General features: G+C 43.0%; 4 protein-coding genes across 21 annotated transcripts in view; 2 read left to right on the top strand and 2 right to left on the bottom strand.

Annotated features, from left to right (window-relative positions):
* Positions 1-350: 350 nt before the first annotated feature.
* On the bottom strand, positions 351-6,049 carry LOC110530093 (clathrin heavy chain linker domain-containing protein 1). Its single transcript, XM_021612901.3, has 11 exons — positions 5,488-6,049; positions 5,149-5,336; positions 4,915-5,054; positions 2,962-3,163; positions 2,737-2,852; positions 2,405-2,504; positions 2,203-2,309; positions 1,583-1,763; positions 1,195-1,397; positions 909-1,088; positions 351-808 (listed from the first exon to the last, which is right to left on the bottom strand). The coding sequence occupies exons 1-11, from the start codon at positions 5,683-5,685 to the stop codon at positions 612-614; spliced, it is 1,812 nt and encodes a 603-aa protein (XP_021468576.2). The 5' UTR covers positions 5,686-6,049; the 3' UTR covers positions 351-611.
* Positions 5,533-8,676, top strand: LOC110530107 (ubiquitin-ribosomal protein eS31 fusion protein). The gene is made up of 7 exons (XM_021612927.3): positions 5,533-5,663; positions 5,982-6,054; positions 6,164-6,228; positions 6,700-6,754; positions 6,852-6,937; positions 7,963-8,094; positions 8,491-8,676. The coding sequence occupies exons 3-7, from the start codon at positions 6,181-6,183 to the stop codon at positions 8,638-8,640; spliced, it is 471 nt and encodes a 156-aa protein (XP_021468602.1). The 5' UTR covers positions 5,533-5,663; positions 5,982-6,054; positions 6,164-6,180; the 3' UTR covers positions 8,641-8,676.
* Positions 8,677-9,356: 680 nt separating this feature from the next.
* prorsd1 (prolyl-tRNA synthetase domain containing 1) lies at positions 9,357-10,951 on the top strand. Its single transcript, XM_021612916.3, has 2 exons — positions 9,357-9,565; positions 10,162-10,951. The coding sequence occupies exons 1-2, from the start codon at positions 9,422-9,424 to the stop codon at positions 10,588-10,590; spliced, it is 573 nt and encodes a 190-aa protein (XP_021468591.1). The 5' UTR covers positions 9,357-9,421; the 3' UTR covers positions 10,591-10,951.
* Positions 10,952-11,338: 387 nt separating this feature from the next.
* The window catches only part of LOC110530085 (girdin), an 80,448-nt gene continuing 74,496 nt past the window's right edge, over positions 11,339-17,290 (bottom strand). For 3 of the 18 annotated variants that reach the window (XM_036986199.2, XM_090241941.1, XM_090241956.1), the window contains 5 exons: positions 17,201-17,287; positions 16,534-16,799; positions 15,858-16,335; positions 13,829-13,915; positions 11,339-13,238 (listed from right to left, as the gene is read on the bottom strand). In XM_036986199.2, the coding sequence (XP_036842094.1) occupies positions 13,851-13,915; positions 15,858-16,335; positions 16,534-16,799; positions 17,201-17,287 (896 nt within the window). In that variant the 3' untranslated portion in view covers positions 11,339-13,238; positions 13,829-13,850. Of the gene's footprint in view, positions 13,916-15,215; positions 16,336-16,533; positions 16,800-17,200; positions 17,288-17,290 lie in introns of those variants that run through there. The other 15 variants (XM_036986194.2, XM_036986205.2, XM_036986210.2 and 12 more) reach the window with 5 other exon arrangements.

Here is a 17,290-nt window from a genome sequence, read left to right as displayed (position 1 = left end):
TGAGCTACTGTTCTATCTACCATTGTGTCCTCCTCGTATTTCTGGTGATAGTGTATATAGGTAATAGCACGCCTCTCAGGGAGCGACAATCAGGTCTTACCTCTGTGGGGATAGTCAGTGGTGTTCTGGAGGCAGGAAATGGGGAATTTATTACAGGGAAATTCAATATTCTGTAGAGCTTGTCACCATGAATTATGTTGGATGTCGGAGATGCCATTGATCCAAATCTAAACACGTAGTGATAATTTTCTTAGATGAAGTTTAAACTGTTTGAAATTCTGAGTCTAGTTAAGAGTCAATTATATTGAGGAATAAATAATAAACCAACTATTAAGTGACGTTTGACAATGTTCAATTGATATCAATTTAATAACATGGCAATGCTTTGTGCTTTCTGATAAAGATGGAACTTGACACTTGTGATATTAATCAAAGTCAAATCACATTGAAATGATTTAATGATCTGGAGGACCAGTGTGGATGACTGCATTTCTCTCTGTAAGCAGTGAGCAGTATGATGCAGTGAGTTATGAATGGGCTTGCCATGGTGGGAGGCCTCTTGGATTGGTGGTGCAGATCTGTCCCATGGGCACCCTCTAGTGGCTGTCTCTCTACATGAACACATGCTGCATCAACCTGGAGCTCTCCATGCCAGGGGAGAGGCGCATGGCCCCTGACTGAGACAGCAGAATGGAGAGGATCTCCTTGGCCAGTAAAGGCTTGTTCTTCTGGCCACAGCAACCTGCTATCTCACCCCAGTTCTCTGCAGAACACCCAGTATCATCCAGAATCACCTTCTCCAAAGTACCTGAAAATGACAGCACCACTAGTCAACTCAACTTGTGTATGTGTGTGCGCGACCATGTGTGGTTGCCCTGCTGATTGGTGGGTGGGTATAGCCTAACTACCTTGCCCACTTGAATGTGTTTTCTCCACCATCTGCAGTGCCAGGTCCTCCAGATCAGAGTTGAGCAGAGCATGGCAGGCAAAGCCCAAAGAAAGCACTGCAGGCTGGCCCTGGTACTCCTGAGTCAACGCCTGGAGAAGAGCCAGACTGGGACAACCCTTCAGCACAAACAGACAGTCACCTGCGCACAAACATACACACAGAGAACAATACACACACACTGAGTCACTCACACATTTACTACATAGGATGTGTGTGAATAGTATCTGTAAATGAGTGTTTCCCACCTGCAGTAAAGCCTTTGCTTTGATAGATAAACTCCATAGTACTGCTGGTCATGCCTCTCTTGCACATGCTCAGTGCGGCCTTCCTGAGCACGCCGCAGGCCTTGTAGACGATGTGGGCCAGAGCCAAGCATGTGTCGGCCATCCGCGGCTTCCTGTCTCCATGCTCACAGATCACATCCCCCAGAGCCTCGCTGTATGTTAGCCTGAGAAGGGTATGGAGAAAGCTGTAACCCGACATAGACTCAATAACAAAGAGCTCTAAACACAATACCTATATATCTTATATTGTGATTGCTACAACCATGCCCAGCTATACCATTCAAACCGTACAACAAAAAGACTCATAACCCCTAACGCTCATATTATTTATACACTCTGATATGCTGACCTCTTCTGGGTTACCCAGTGTGTGACCAGTTCTACATAGTTGAGCTGCATGGCACACCGGACCCCCTCCACTGACAGGGTCTCCCCAGGCAGCTGTTTCCCAGCATGCACCGAGATCATGAGTGCCTGGAAGAAGAGAAGCAGAGGGGGCAGTTCCCCCTGGCCCTGGTACACTGTGACCGCTAGAGGGGAAACAAAGATGACATAGGTTGAAAACAGTTCATACAGACTTATATGCTCTATATACCCCTACCTACATGTACAAATTACCTCGACTAACCTGTACCCCCGCACATTTACTCTGTACCAGGCCCCCTGTATATAGCCCCGTTATTATTATGTAATTCTACGTTGTTACTTTTTATTTTTACATCATTTTATTTTGTAAACATTTTCCTGACTCTATTTCTTGTTAAGGGCTTGTAAAAGTAAGCATTTCACGGTAAGGCCTACATCTCTTGTATTTGGCACATGACAAATTAAATTTGATTTATGTGCTGTATGCCTGTACAAGATGCAGAGTTACTTTATGGTTGAGACCACAATGACCCACATGATGTGTGTATAGCGACCACAACACTATAGGACGTCTGTATAAGATAGAAAATAAAGATTTTCCACCTTTGAACCTTTCCATTGTCTCCATGTTTCTCAAAACTCCATGAGGGGATTTGGCAGCATGGAAAGCAGCTGCCTCATACTCACCCCCCTCAAATAGGTCAATGAACCTGCAGGGAGACACAACACATAGAGGAATGATCTATACATACAGTATGCATTGGTTGAGAGCATAGTACTAGAACTCGGAAAAGAACTGAAGTACCTTTCAATGTAATCCACCAAGAGCTCCGATTCATTGACCTTGCTGGGATCATCCTCTTCAAACACTACTGCACTAATGCCAAGGAAATCAGTGTCGCTCACTAAAATGAAAATCATATCACTTTACTGCTGCTGTATCATGAGCCTTATCATAGTTAAAAAACACACAAAAGCTCTCGTGAGGTTTATAGGCCTGCCGCATCATAAGTAGAAGACAAATAGGTTATAACACACAAAAAGCTAGGCTACATTATCCCTGACTAGAACTTAATTCACTGTCAGTGTCAATAATACTAACATACACTTGTATGCTAAAGTGGAAGTGTAAAATACTTTTCAGATCAAATATATTCTCCAGTTTTGATGTTATGAACTCCAGTAGAGTGACTTCTTTTCCTGTCTTTTCCCATGTCATGAGGGAGTCATTCAGAAACTTCATCTTTTTGTATCTAGAAAACCAGAAGAACCGATAACTTTAGCAACAACATAGGCGTCTTCAATGGTATTCTATAGCCACTTGTGCCAGTGAGTCTTGAGCAAAGTGAGACACAGTCTCACCGGAGTTGGAGTCTCTCATTCTCCACTGCCAGCTCATCCCTCTGGTCCAGGGCGGATCGCATTTTATTGTCCAGGTCATCCTTGACAGAAACAGATACATACTGGCTCTTCCTCTTTATCTGCAGGTCGGCTCGCTTTCGCTCAAGGTACTCCAAATGCTTTGCCAGAGCTGCTGGGTTCATCGACTCATCAAATGTCAGACCTGGAAAAAACTATACTGTAAGCACCGCTCATGAATGACATATTGACATGACATGACACATGACAATACAGTGCCTTGCGAAAGTATTCGGCCCCCTTGAACTTTGCGACCTTTTGCCACATTTCAGGCTTCAAACATAAAGATATAAAACTGTATTTTTTTGTGAAGAATCAACAACAAGTGGGACACAATCATGAAGTGGAACGACATTTATTGGATATTTCAAACTTTTTTAACAAATCAAAAACTGAAAAATTGGGCGTGCAAAATTATTCAGCCCCCTTAAGTTAATACTTTGTAGCGCCACCTTTTGCTTGGGGTATGTCTCTATCAGTTTTGCACATCGAGAGACTGAAATTTTTTCCCCATTCCTCCTTGCAAAACATCTCGAGCTCAGTGAGGTTGGATGGAGAGCATTTGTGAACAGCAGTTTTCAGTTCTTTCCACAGATTCTCGATTGGATTCAGGTCTGGACTTTGACTTGGCCATTCTAACACCTGGATATGTTTATTTTTGAACCATTCCATTGTAGATTTTGCTTTATGTTTTGGATCATTGTCTTGTTGGAAGACAAATCTCCGTCCCAGTCTCAGGTCTTTTGCAGACTCCATCAGGTTTTCTTCCAGAATGGTCCTGTATTTGGCTCCATCCATCTTCCCATCAATTTTAACCATCTTCCCTGTCCCTGCTGAAGAAAAGCAGGCCCAAACCATGATGCTGCCACCACCATGTTTGACAGTGGGGATGGTGTGTTCAGCTGTGTTGCTTTTACGCCAAACATAACGTTTTGCATTGTTGCCAAAAAGTTCAATTTGGGTTTCATCTGACCAGAGCACCTTCTTCCACATGTTTGGTGTGTCTCCCAGGTGGCTTGTGGCAAACTTTAAACAACACTTTTTATGGATATCTTTAAGAAATGGCTTTCTTCTTGCCACTCTTCCATAAAGGCCAGATTTGTGCAATATACGACTGATTGTTGTCCTATGGACAGAGTCTCCCACCTCAGCTGTAGATCTCTGCAGTTCATCCAGAGTGATCATGGGCCTCTTGGCTGCATCTCTGATCAATCTTCTCCTTGTATGAGCTGAAAGTTTAGAGGGACGGCCAGGTCTTGGTAGATTTGCAGTAGTCTGATACTCCTTCCATTTCAATATTATCGCTTGCACAGTGCTCCTTGGGATGTTTAAAGCTTGGGAAATCTTTTTGTATCCAAATCCGGCTTTAAACTTCTTCACAACAGTATCTCGGACCTGCCTGGTGTGTTCCTTGTTCTTCATGATGCCCTCTGCGCTTTTAACGGACCTCTGAGACTATCACAGTGCAGGTGCATTTATACGGAGACTTGATTACACACAGGTGGATTGTATTTATCATCATTAGTCATTTAGGTCAACATTGGATCATTCAGAGATCCTCACTGAACTTCTGGAGAGAGTTTGCTGCACTGAAAGTAAATGGGCTGAATAATTTTGCACGCCCAATTTTTCAGTTTTTGATTTGTTAAAAAAGTTTGAAATATCCAATAAATGTCGTTCCACTTCATGATTGTGTCCCACTTGTTGTTGATTCTTCACAAAAAAATACAGTTTTATATCTTTATGTTTGAAGCCTGAAATGTGGCAAAAGGTCGCAAAGTTCAAGGGGGCCGAATACTTTCGCAAGGCACTGTATGTACTTGGGTAAACATACAGCCATTATAATGTTATGACAATACAAAACGGCACAATGAGTTCAGCAATGTCGGGCCATGCCTGGAATTTGCCCAACGGGCCGTAATGTCTTGCTGTCTGAGGTCTTCTGACGCAATGAGGGTCTCTTGTCTCTCCTTGACTCCTGTAGTCTATTTAACTCAGCCTGCAACTCTGCAGTGTCTCTCTGAATGATAGCAATCCTAGAACGGGACAAAACAAGGTTTAGGCATGGATGATATACTATACTCTGGGGCCGCATTGTGCCATGTTGAAAAATGGTAGTGATTCTCTTGCCTTTCCTGAAGCTGGACAGCTCTTCTCTTACAGTACATAAGGGAGGTGGGCTGGGCCACCATGGCCTTCAGTTTTCCATGTGCTAACTTGGCATCACACTCACTCTTCTTTATGGCACAGACAAACTCATCATACTCTTTCTTGATGGAAGTGAGAATGGTTTTGTATGCAGTTGCATACTCAATTACCTGAGAAAATCAAACAAGCAAGAGACAGGCATAGTTACAACGCAACAAGTTAGCCTAGGCATTCTGATCAGTTCACGTGTGTAGGCCTAAAAAAACGATTGAGTGATGATGCTGAAACAAGGCGAAAGGGTATGGTGGTTCATGTTGATACCTTATCAAATGCAGAACTGTAAATGATGTAACGTTGCTCATCAGGTCCCTCGTCTGGACACATCAGACGTTCCATCTCATGTTGAATGTATTCACCAAGAGATTCTAGGAAATACTTGTCACTGGCAGATTTGATAGGTGGCAATGTTCTTCTTTCAGATTCTTCTGCGGAGTGATGTAAGTTTCCAGCCCCAGACATGATTTTCTTATGTTTTTCAATTGCTGCTTAGAGCATGGTTTCATTTCTCCAACACGGAGAAATATTGCAGATAAATGTCCAAAAGATAAACAGGAAGGTTGCTATGGACATCTCCAGGGTATGTTGGGTAATGTAGTTATAACATCGACAACAACAAAAAAAACGATCAAAACTAATCATATTTTCAGATAAAAACGAAACAACATATGTTAAGGTGAAAATAAGCGTTATGTAAATAAACTTTACTGAGAGAGCTTTTTTGAACAGGCATCTTATTTCACACCTACTCCCTGCAGACGAGCCCCGAAAACCCCGTCGCACGCGTCGAAAGACCTCTTCTCATGATCCGCCATTAGCAGGAGACCTGTGGTAAGATCGTGCTCTCTGTTTTAGGCCATTATTTACCATAATAACGACATTGTATACTGTGTTAAATCTGAAATAGTTATAAATACAACGCTATCGTTCATATGTGCAGGTGGATTGAACGCCAAGATGCAGATTTTTGTCAAAACCCTCACGGGGAAGACTATAACCCTCGAGGTGGGTACTTGGGGCTTGTGTCACAAGTTGTGATGGAGGGCTTCTTTCCTCTACTAGCGGAGCATGTGTACATGATTTAAAAAATAAAGTATTCTAGAGTGCGTAATTTCAGTAATCAATCAGCCTTATACATTTGTAAGTCAACTCATTTTTATTGGAATTAGCCGCAAATAGCCAACCTGTGAGCTTAGATTTTTTTTAAATTCTGAACTGCTACGTTAGCTAGTTGGCTAATGTTACAGTAACGTTAGCTAGCTACATTTTGATAGCATGGCCCTGCGTATACACGTGGAAATGACCAGGTCAGCTTGGCTAACTAATTGAACTATATTTTAACATGTAACTTATCATTTGATAAGTGATATTTGTTCTTGACGTTTGGCTGGTAACAAGTTGACGTTAATCAATATCCTGGGAAGTCTTGTTAGCCACGTTACTGTTTTAAAAACTGACAGGTTCTCTTATTTCCAGGTTGAGCCTTCAGATACCATTGAAAATGTCAAAGCTAAGATTCAAGACAAAGAAGGTAATTACATTAATTTTTCATCCTCGTCATCCGTTGAATTGAATATAAGAGAGCACTGACGTTGGCTGTCAAAGACTGAACTCTGGTCCCCCTCTAGGTATCCCTCCTGATCAGCAGAGGTTGATCTTCGCTGGTAAGCAGCTGGAGGATGGACGCACACTGTCTGACTACAACATTCAGAAGGTGAGAACATTTTAGCCTCCCTAAACATTTGACAATACTACACCTTAGTAAATGTGTTGCAGGAAGTAGATTACATCAACTAAGTGCCAACACAATTCCCTTAGACCAGGGTTTCTCAGAGGTCTCCATATGTTTACCTGACTTGGGACTCTGGTTGGGTTCTGTTCTATAGCCATCAGGTGTAAGTACAGCTGGTGGGCCTGAATGGACCTGGCCACTGCTTTACATATATTTTGGCTAGGCCTTAAATATGCTAAAAGCTATAGATGTATTCAGTAACCAGAAGAGCAACTTGGTGGAATTATTATTTTTTCTCTCGGTTCTAGTCTTTTTTATATATATATATATATATATATATATATATATATATATATAGCATGGCCCTGCGTATACATGTGGAAATGACCAGGTCAGCTCGGCTAACTAATTTAACTATATTATAGGTCAGGTCTGGGTGTTGTTGGGTCTGATTTTCAGCCTCTTAAAAAATAACATATTTTTAACTAGGCATGTCAGTTAAGAACATTCTTAATTACAATGACGGCCTTAGAACAGTGGGTTAACTTCCTTATTCAATGGCAGAACGACCTATCTTTTTTTTTACCTTGTCAGCTCAGGGATTCGATCTAGCCACTAGGCTACCTGTCTCCCCCTTAACCTCCTAAGGCCCACTAAGATGCTTTTTTGGTTACATTTATCTGATCACATTTAAGAGGTGTGCTGAATATTCAGTTAATGTTCAAAGTATACCAATTCATGTTAATGCAACATTATTGCCATCGGGAGTTATTTTTGGTGGCAGGTTAGATAATTAATTGTTTCCCAGCATTGTACTGCTTTTTTGTTTCTGGGTGATTTTGTTAATTCTGTGACTGGTGAATAACCTTAGTTTATTTGGGAGTTTCTCCTCACCATCATACAGTCAAAAGTGTTTTTTTATTATTATTTTGTCATATGCAGTTTTGACCACTGAAGTCATTCAACATATGTTGTCTGTTTGGCTGAACTGTTGCTTTTTCCTGCAGGAGTCCACTCTGCACTTGGTGCTGAGACTGCGTGGGGGTGCCAAGAAGAGGAAGAAGAAGTCCTACACCACTCCCAAGAAGAACAAGCACAAGAGGAAGAAGGTCAAACTCGCAGTTCTCAAGTACTACAAGGTAAGGCATTAACTTTTTTTGTGGATTTCAGCTAGATTCAATTAATTATATGCATTTTGGTAGTAGGCTGTATTGGCTGTGACCACTACCATATCTCTAGTGATTGGAGCCAACTATTGTTTTGTAGATGGTTGTTATTTGATTTGTTTTCAAGCTGAATGAAACTGGGGACATACTGCTACCCAAACTTGTCTAATAACCAAGGACATTTTTGGCCAAAATTTAAAATGAACATTCAGACTTCCTGTGGTGTCAAGAATTCCTCATCAATGAGGCCTGTCATAAAAATAGCACTTTAAAAAAAATGCAAACCCTTTGCTATGTTGTATCCTACTGAACACAGCCACTGTCTTGTGTTCCATTGCTGTACTTATGGCTTCCATTGTGTTTCCCCAGGTTGACGAAAATGGCAAGATCCACCGTCTGCGTCGTGAGTGCCCAGCTGATGAGTGTGGCGCTGGCGTGTTCATGGCCAGCCACTTTGATAGGCACTACTGTGGAAAGTGCTGCCTCACCTACTGCTTCAACAAGCCTGAGGACAAGTAATCTATTGGACTGGAGTAAATAAAATGTTTTTACCAATCACTGTGATGGCTTGATTCTTATATTTTTACCCACAATGGATAGACAGACTGGTTTCCAATTTAGACATTTTCATAGGGTTATTATTAGCAGGGCTACAAATTAAATTGTCTTTTTAGGCTTGGAACATTATTTCAAATAAAATGGGCATTGTAAAACTATTGATTTTTACAATGCGACTTGTCAGTTGTCACTGAATGTTCCACATGGCTCGTGCTTCATTTAGCAGAGGGGCACAAAAATCGTCATACCCGTCCACGTAGTGGGACAAGAAAGGAAGAGAGCTGGTGACAGCACGACTGAGTTGCTCTGGGGATTTAAGTAAAAAGTGCAAATCAACACCCGACAGAACGCTACGGCAAGTTGAAATATTTTAAGTGTGCCGGCTGACGGCATTTACGTTCGTGCTCTCGTTGAAAACTGACATGTAAACGCGGCATTTGTGTGGTCCCCATTGGTTTTGAACGGATCTTTTTTTTAAGGTAACTCTTAACTACTGCTTTGTATTGATGCAATTGTATTCATCACTTAAAGGAAATAATTTACCCATGGGCGGCTTTTAATTATATTCTAATACAATGGAACTTAAGAATTGAGTCGCAACTACTGAAAATCACTAATGGGTGACACATCTACAAACCATGAAACACAATTCTCCATTGACTGGGTTTGTTCATTCGTTCGTTTGCGCTTGCGCAGTTATGTAAATACAGGTTTGTGGAATGAGTCGCGACTGAGGAAGTGTATGCTACGTTGGAGTGTTCCGATTTGTCTGAATAGCGTTTATTTTTTCTTCAAATTAACAATGGCAACACCTGATCTCCGGACTGAGTTGGTTAAGTATTTGGAAAGTCTGAATATCCAGACGGTCTGCGTAGACCATCCACCGGTAAGAACCAATAACGTTAGCAAGCTAGCTAACGTTAGCTAAACTAAGGTGGTCCAGTGAGTTGTTGAATAATACTTCAATGCACTGGATTGGAGAACAAATGCACATCCCCACCATCGCTCATAGAATAAGAATTTAGCCGTGCATTGTTTTGTTATTTTGAAAAATAATTGACACTTTTACTGGGCTTTATTTTGTGTTCCCTTTTACAACCACAACTAGGTGTCGCACGATGACTCATCCTATATACATCTATAGGCAAGCCATGTTCATTTTAGTACTGGTGCTTATTCGATGTGTAGATCTTACAGGTAGAAAACGGGACAATTATCCCGCATGAGACTTTTAATAGATCATATGTTCTCTTGTACTATTCAGTGAATTGTTCCTTCTGATTTTTGGTAGGATTGCAATTAATTTCAGTTGTCGTCTCTCCGGTGTTGATCTGTTACCAGTCTAGTTGAAAACAGTAGGATAGATGCCTACTGGAAATTGTACTTGTCCAGACCTTCCATTTCAGAGTAGATGAAACGAGAGGGAGCCATTTTAGACATCAGATACCAAAGTAACATGTCCTCTGACACTTTCTCCCTTAGGTATTCACTGTGGAAGAGATGATGCCTCACCTGCAAGACCTCAGTGGAGCAGTTACTAAGAACCTCTTCCTGAAAGACAAGAAGAAGAAGGGCCTGTGGCTAGTCTCTGTCCGCCATGACCGTCCAGTCAACCTCAACGACCTGGCTAAGAAGCTAGGCTTGGGTAGCGGCAACCTCCGCTTTGCTGAGGAGGCAGCCATGTTGGAGAAACTGAAGGTGGGCCAAGGCTGTGCCACTGCCCTGGCACTCTTCTGCGATAAGGACCAGAGCGTCAAGGTTGTCCTGGACAGCGACCTGGTCAACGGAGGCCATGAGCGAGTTTACTTCCATCCCATGACCAATGCTGGCTCTATGGGACTAAAGCCAGAGGATCTCTTGAAGTTTTTAAAGGAGACAGGACATGAGCCAGTTCTTCAGAGCTTTGACTAGTAAATACCTTGAAATTAATATACTTACTATCCTGTCAGGCTGTGCTTTGGCTTGGTACAATGATTTATTTAAAAGTTATTTACCTTTGTGCCTGTACTTCGGGTTATCAAGAAATGTCCATTATTGTAAAAAAAAATAAAAAATAATAGTCAAACATTTGGGACAGAACAAGGGATGGAGAGTCCTTGTTTTCTATGGTCAAGAGACCAGTAGATAGTTGGTTATATCATGTACATGGTTGAAAGACAATGTAGTAGTGATTTATGGCGTTTGCATTGTATCTCCCTCTGCGAGATCTAGTCATTTACACTGTTTTGATACTAAATACTGCAGTGTAATAAAGCAGATGATGAAACATTGATTCCCCACTCATATCGTCTGGGATTATATGCTATCTTTCTAGGCACATCCTTAACTTAGGTGCTGGGCTAATAAAGAACACATGTAAAGAACAGGAAGGTCTTCACACTGTATTTGCTCCCAATTCACCGCCCTGACAAAGATCCGGTTCGGATCTAAAAATGTTCAATAAAGCAGAATAAACAGTGCAGGCATATATAATATTTAAATGGGCATTACATCAATCTGTCTGTAGAAATCATGATATTACTTTCATCCAATATCCCAACAACAAATTATTCAAGTTATTATTCATCAGACAAAGAATAGATGACACTTGACAGTCCTTTATGAGATGAAGACTTGACGCTGTGGGCAGTGAAGATGAAATGACACACAGGAGTCTTCATTACATCAAATGGATTTATGTAAAAGTGGAGGAAGTGGACACTAGGTCATCATCACAGACACGGTAATCTGACAGCACTGTACACATATACGCTGTGCCATTCAGCTCACACAGCCTTTATCTTGATTGGATTGGCTGTCAATCAAACAGATGGCATGGCTTCCTGCGATAGTCATTTTGGCATTTCAGAGGAACACAACTTAAAACATAGTCCATTCTGATTGGGAGGAAAGCGTGTTGATTGATTGCTCCATGCAGATTGTGGTTGACCTTGTTGTTCTGTGTCCACATGCAGTTTATTTCCGGTGCATATTGCTGAAAGTAGACGTCAGCTGTTCCACAGTAGAAAGATGTTGCATGTGCATGCTCATTTACAAAGAGTATCATTAACATCAAATGGCAGACTGCAAAAGTCCAGCTGATTCAAAGTCACACAGAGGACAACGTGGAGTCCCCAGGGTCTAGTTTAAGCTCACCCATTTGGCTTTGCGTGAACATTGGCACCAAGTGTAGGTCCGTGTAGAGTGAACATTAGCAGCCTGTCACCATAGCAGTTAGCCTAGTGGTTCGAGCGTTGGACTAGTAACCGAAAGGTTGCATGATCGAATCCCCGAGCTGACAAGGTAAAAATCTGTCGTTCTGCCCCTGAACAAGGCAGTTAACCCACTGTTCCTATGCCGTCATTGAAAATAAGAAATTGTTCTTAACTGACTTGTCTAGTTAAATAAAAAGGTAAAAATTTGCCAGAAAGTCCATTTTAGAAAAACAATTGTCACCACATACTGGTAACTGCCAAAATAAAGGAGAAACTTGAGTAAATGAGGGTTCTCACAGCACTGTTATGGTGTGGGGAGCATTTTCCTGCCATGGTTTAGGTCCTCTCAACCCCTTAGAGGGCAAGGTAAACACCAATACATACACATCTATTCTGAGAATTTTGCATGGCCCGGTGCTCCCATTGGTCCTTAAGTGAAATCTACACCCACCCGGCGTACCGGGCCATGCGAAACAAACGGGCCCTATTTCCCTCCACAGGGCACGATTGGTCACTGAATGGTCTGATGAGCATGAAAACGATATAAACCATATCTCATGGCTGTCTCAGTCACCAGATCTCAACCCATATGTCATGGCTGTCTCAGTCACCAGATCTCAACCCAATTGAACACTTATGGGAGATTCTGGAGTGGTGTCTGAGACAGCGTTTTTCACCACCATCAACAAAACACAAAATGATGGAATTTCTTGTGGAAGAAAGGTGTCGCATCCCTCCAATAGAGTTCCAGACACTTGTAGAATATATGACAAGGCGCATTGAAGCTGTTCTGGGTGGCCCAACGCCCTATTAAGACACTTTGTTGGCATTTCTTTTATTTTGGCAGTTACCTATATGTCTTAAAGGGAAATTTCAACATGTTTCTACTTCATATTCATCACCTCCAGCACCACCCCAACATCAACATATGTAAAAAAAGGTGCATTTATGTTTTGCAGTAAAAAATATATTTTCCAACAACATCAACCAATTAGCAAGCAATACCTACTCATAATTGGTTAAAAATCACACAATGCACAACAATGATATAATTGGAAACATATCTTCCTCTGTTTTTTACTACAAAACATAGAAACGCGCCATTTTCCCATATGTTGATGTTCGGGTGGTTGCTGGAGATTATGAATATGAAATTTAACATTTTAGAAATGTCCCTTTATGAGTTTTGTTTCCTTGATTCAAGGAAAAAAGAGAGGAAGTTTACTTTTCTCTATTGAAGCATTCTTGAAATTGATTTAAATGTTGTTGTTTTTACAAGCTTTTCTCACTGAAGACCATCTAAGTAGACCAACTTTTAAAGGCTTCAAAGTCAAACAGACAGCTTGAAGGTCACTTTCCTCTGAGCTGGAGGCAGACAGAGTGAAAGAGAAGAAGAGAAGCGGACAGAAAAAAGTTAGAGGCAGAAATGACAGAGAAGAAGATGAACATGTAGATATGGACGCACAGGAAAGCGGTCTACATGCATCGACAGTCAGGGTAAGGGGAGGGGTTTCAGCTGCACGACACCAAAGCCATGCAGTACTGCAGATAGATAAGCTCGCAAAGGGACCACAACCTTGTATAGAGCCACCGGTGCTTTTTCCTGAATATGAACAGAAAAAAGTTATAAGAAAAGCCAGCTATGGACACACAGTATCACTGAGGAGCAGGGAGGGAGGGAGGGGGTGCATGTACGTGTAGCAGGACAGACAGGTCCTCCTGTTATTAGGGATTGGGCACATAAATGGGCAAAGCGTGTTCCACCAGACGCCATGCAGACGGTCCATTCATGTGCCCTTTACCGGGTGGCACCAGCCAGGCCAGGGGGGACGACAAATACACACCAGCGTAGCATTAGCAAGCATGTCCAGGATGGGACATCTGTTACACCACTTTGGGTTACCATGGAGCCCCCCCCCCCCATCTCCCTGTTGGACTTGGAGAGCAGCACTCACCACTTGAGCTCATCATTAATGTTTAGGAGCTTTGTTGCTCCCCAGTTCCGCTTTTTGACTTTCTGCGCTCTTGTAACACTTCCACATCTGCAGAACAAAAGCATGTTATATTCCATCTGAATAAAGGCTGCAGTTAATGGTTTATACACACAAGATAAATACGATAAAACTATTTCAAAATGGTAAATACATCACGAAGCAGAAATAAATACATCTAAACTACCAACGACATCACTACTCCTACTACTGGTGCATAAAGGAGTGCTTTCTGCCCTTGAATATAACTTCATATGGTTCATAATATACGTTTGTACAAGGTGTACCCAGTCAGTCTACAATAATACATAACCTAAAACAAGTTATTGTGCTATTGGAATTTGTATTGTGGCCGTGAGCATTCTCACAACACCTTCCCCAGATCCAATACCATGACAACCAAGAGTAGAAGAACCTTCATTCACAAAATAATCTGACAATCACATTCGTCTCACTTGCAAATTTCTCTCACCACTAACACTAGGAAGGCAACATTCTCTCTACAACTTACATTTCCTCTCAAATCATTTAGTGAATGACGTTTCTTCCAAAACCATCCCTTAACCCCAATTGAGAAGGATTTGTTCAGAAAATTAAATGGAACAGACAAAACGTGTCATATGCACAAAACACAAACACACCAAAGAAAAAGACAAAACCATTTTGATCACAACAATCAAAATGAGAGGTCCAGAACAAACCAAGACAGAATAAAGCCATGCAGTTCAGTGAATATGCATCGAGGTCGATACAGTAGAATCAGACTGGTAATGAAATGCGATACAGTACTTTAGAGAGGACAGTATTCTCCCACATACCAAACACCCAATAAGAAAAAAAGGGAAACAATCTATTATCTCACATTAATAGACGAGAAACTGGTTTCCTGTTAAAGATAGTAGCTCTTTCCTCTGAAGGGCTAGATTCATAAATAGATCCATAAATAGAGCTTATTGGCAGTTAATGTGGTCCTCAGACAGCCTATCATGGGACATGTTCTACCAGCCTCATACAGAGCTCCATGTTAACTCTGGAGGACCTCTGACATGGAGATTTAAAAAGAAAAGATGAACTGAATGTCCAAATGATAGTTAATGTAGCTTTGCAACATGTTTCCTGAAGATGCATTTGTGATTGGAAAATAAATGGTAAATGTTGATTAAAATAACAAGAACAGCTATTCATGTCCCCCATAATGCAGTCATGTAATAGCTTTAAAATGTGAGCCAAACAAGAGGTTTGATTAATGAATAGTGTGAACGGACCATTGAAGCAAAGACATCCAGAGAACCCCACTTCCACAAGACAAAGAGATAGACCAAACCAGAGGTGAGGAATTGTGATTTACAAATCAGCCATGAAAACACGAAAGCGCAACAGAAAACATAGTATGATAGTGCGTTGATAAAGCATGCAGAGTTCCTTCTTTCTCCCCCACCATCACTGGTCCTTATGCAGGTCCCAGATCAGTAGCTGACCAGGGCGCCACACATTCAGACACAGCCATACTCATACCACAATGATTGTTGGTCCTCTGGGCTAAGGGGTTGGGATGGGGATTGGTCAGCATCGAGCACATGATTGGTGTCAATTACCTCCTGTTCCCCATTCTGGTCAGGTGGGCAGGGCTTTTGCCCATTTGGTTGGTTCTGGGCAGTTTGAACAGAGTTGGGCTGGGGGTGTGTTTTGCCTGGGGGACCACTGATGTTACTGACCAGGGAGGTGTTGAGGGAGAGGAAGGTGTGGCTCTTGGCCCCTGTGAAGGTTGGCTCGCTGAAGATGGAGTCCATAAACACTGACTCTACTGTGAAGGACTTTCCAAAGAAGGACTCCAGGCTAGAGAGATCAGTTTCCTTACTATTGGGGGGTTGCTGACTGCCCGTGCAGGGCATACTGACTGACTTGGGCAGGGACAGGGGCACGAGGGCTGGGTCTAGGGGGATGGACTGGTGATTGGGGTGTTGTGAGGGGTTACTGGTTGGGGGGTACTCACTGGGCGTGGTGGAGGCGCGAGGCGAGGCCTTTGAGGAGGGTGAGTGGTCCACAGACACGGGCTGCCGGGCGTCTTTGGACAGCAGGTCGTGTATGCTGGTCCGACGCGTGGAGCCCTCAGCTGTGGAGATGACGCTGCTGGCCCGGGGCAGCGTGGAGAAGGAGGTGGAGGAGATGTCCAGACGCTCAGACACAGACATGGCTTTACTCTGGGAGGAGAGGCTGACCCGGGGCTGGACCGTGCCCTTCACACGCGTACTCTCTGCCTTCCGTAGACTGGGACGACCTGGTTGGCCACCCCTTGGGGGGCGGCTGTCTGAGTGCACTGGCGCTGCCTTCCCACTGGCTGAGCGCAGGATGCCCCGCCCCTTAGTGCCGGTGCAGGAGGTGGAGCCTCGCTCAGCCCGGTCCCTCTGCACATGCTCAGCGCCTCCAGAGAGGCGGGGAGACTCAACGGTCAGATTCTCTTGGCTGCCAGACTGGAGATGGAGAGGAGACATTCAAGTTGCCATACCATGACATTACCTGGGCTTTATAGCAGACTTGATTGGTGAAATAACTTCCACTTGTTTCTTATCATAGCACATCTGAAGCCTATGAATAACACAGTACTCCTATCCCAAAATTGTATAGTACAGTGTTGTAATATAGTGTTGCTGTGTGTTCCAGGCTGTCACCTCTGCAGGGTCGGTGCTCTCCTCTAGGAACTGCTGTAGAGAGACCACTTCACTGGCGCTGCCCAAGGAGTTGCTCGTCTTCTTCCTGGCCTGGGCGGCCTGGGGGTCCAGGGACCTCCGCAGCAGCATGGGGCTCTGGTGAGAGGAGCGGGACAGGGGCTGCTGGACAGGGCTGCTCCCGCTGGACCACTCCTCCTGGTCCAGACTGAGACTGAACTCCCCACTGCTCTCACTGTGGGGCCTGCTGAGGTTTCCGTTCAACGTGCCTGAAGAGAAGCAGTACTGTAGGTGAGTTCTGTTCTAACGGCGTATGACTAACTCAAGTACTAACATTAGAGTATCACCCCAAGGTGATGACAGGCCCTGAATATAAAGCATAGCTCAGGAACATAGCTCAAGAACATAGCTCAGGAACATAGCTCAGGAACATAGCTCAGGAACATAGCTCTGGAACCTGCTTTTTTGTGACACAGCAAATAAATACAAAATATGCTAAACCTAGCCTGGACCCTTCCAGAACATACCTCAGACTATGAGAAGAAGCAATTCCGAAAAGTTCTATACTCATTTTCTCCTTCTGTTTCTTATTGTTTTAATCTATTGTGTGTGTGAATCAACAAAGGTATGGTATAGAGGAGCGTGGGAGAGAGGGGGTGTGTGACTGTACCTTTGGTCTGGAGTGGAGAGAAGTGGGAGTTATTATTGCTATTACTACTGATGGTCTTGATACTATGGAGGCTGGAGGGTCTGGAGGCTG

The sequence above is a fragment of the Oncorhynchus mykiss genome, chromosome 1, assembly GCF_057628025.1.
Source record: "Oncorhynchus mykiss isolate SJ-2025 chromosome 1, ASM5762802v1, whole genome shotgun sequence".
In the NCBI taxonomy this organism is placed as follows: domain Eukaryota; kingdom Metazoa; phylum Chordata; class Actinopteri; order Salmoniformes; family Salmonidae; genus Oncorhynchus; species Oncorhynchus mykiss.
Note: the sequence above shows the minus strand (reverse complement) of the source record. Positions and strands in the feature narration are given on the sequence as shown.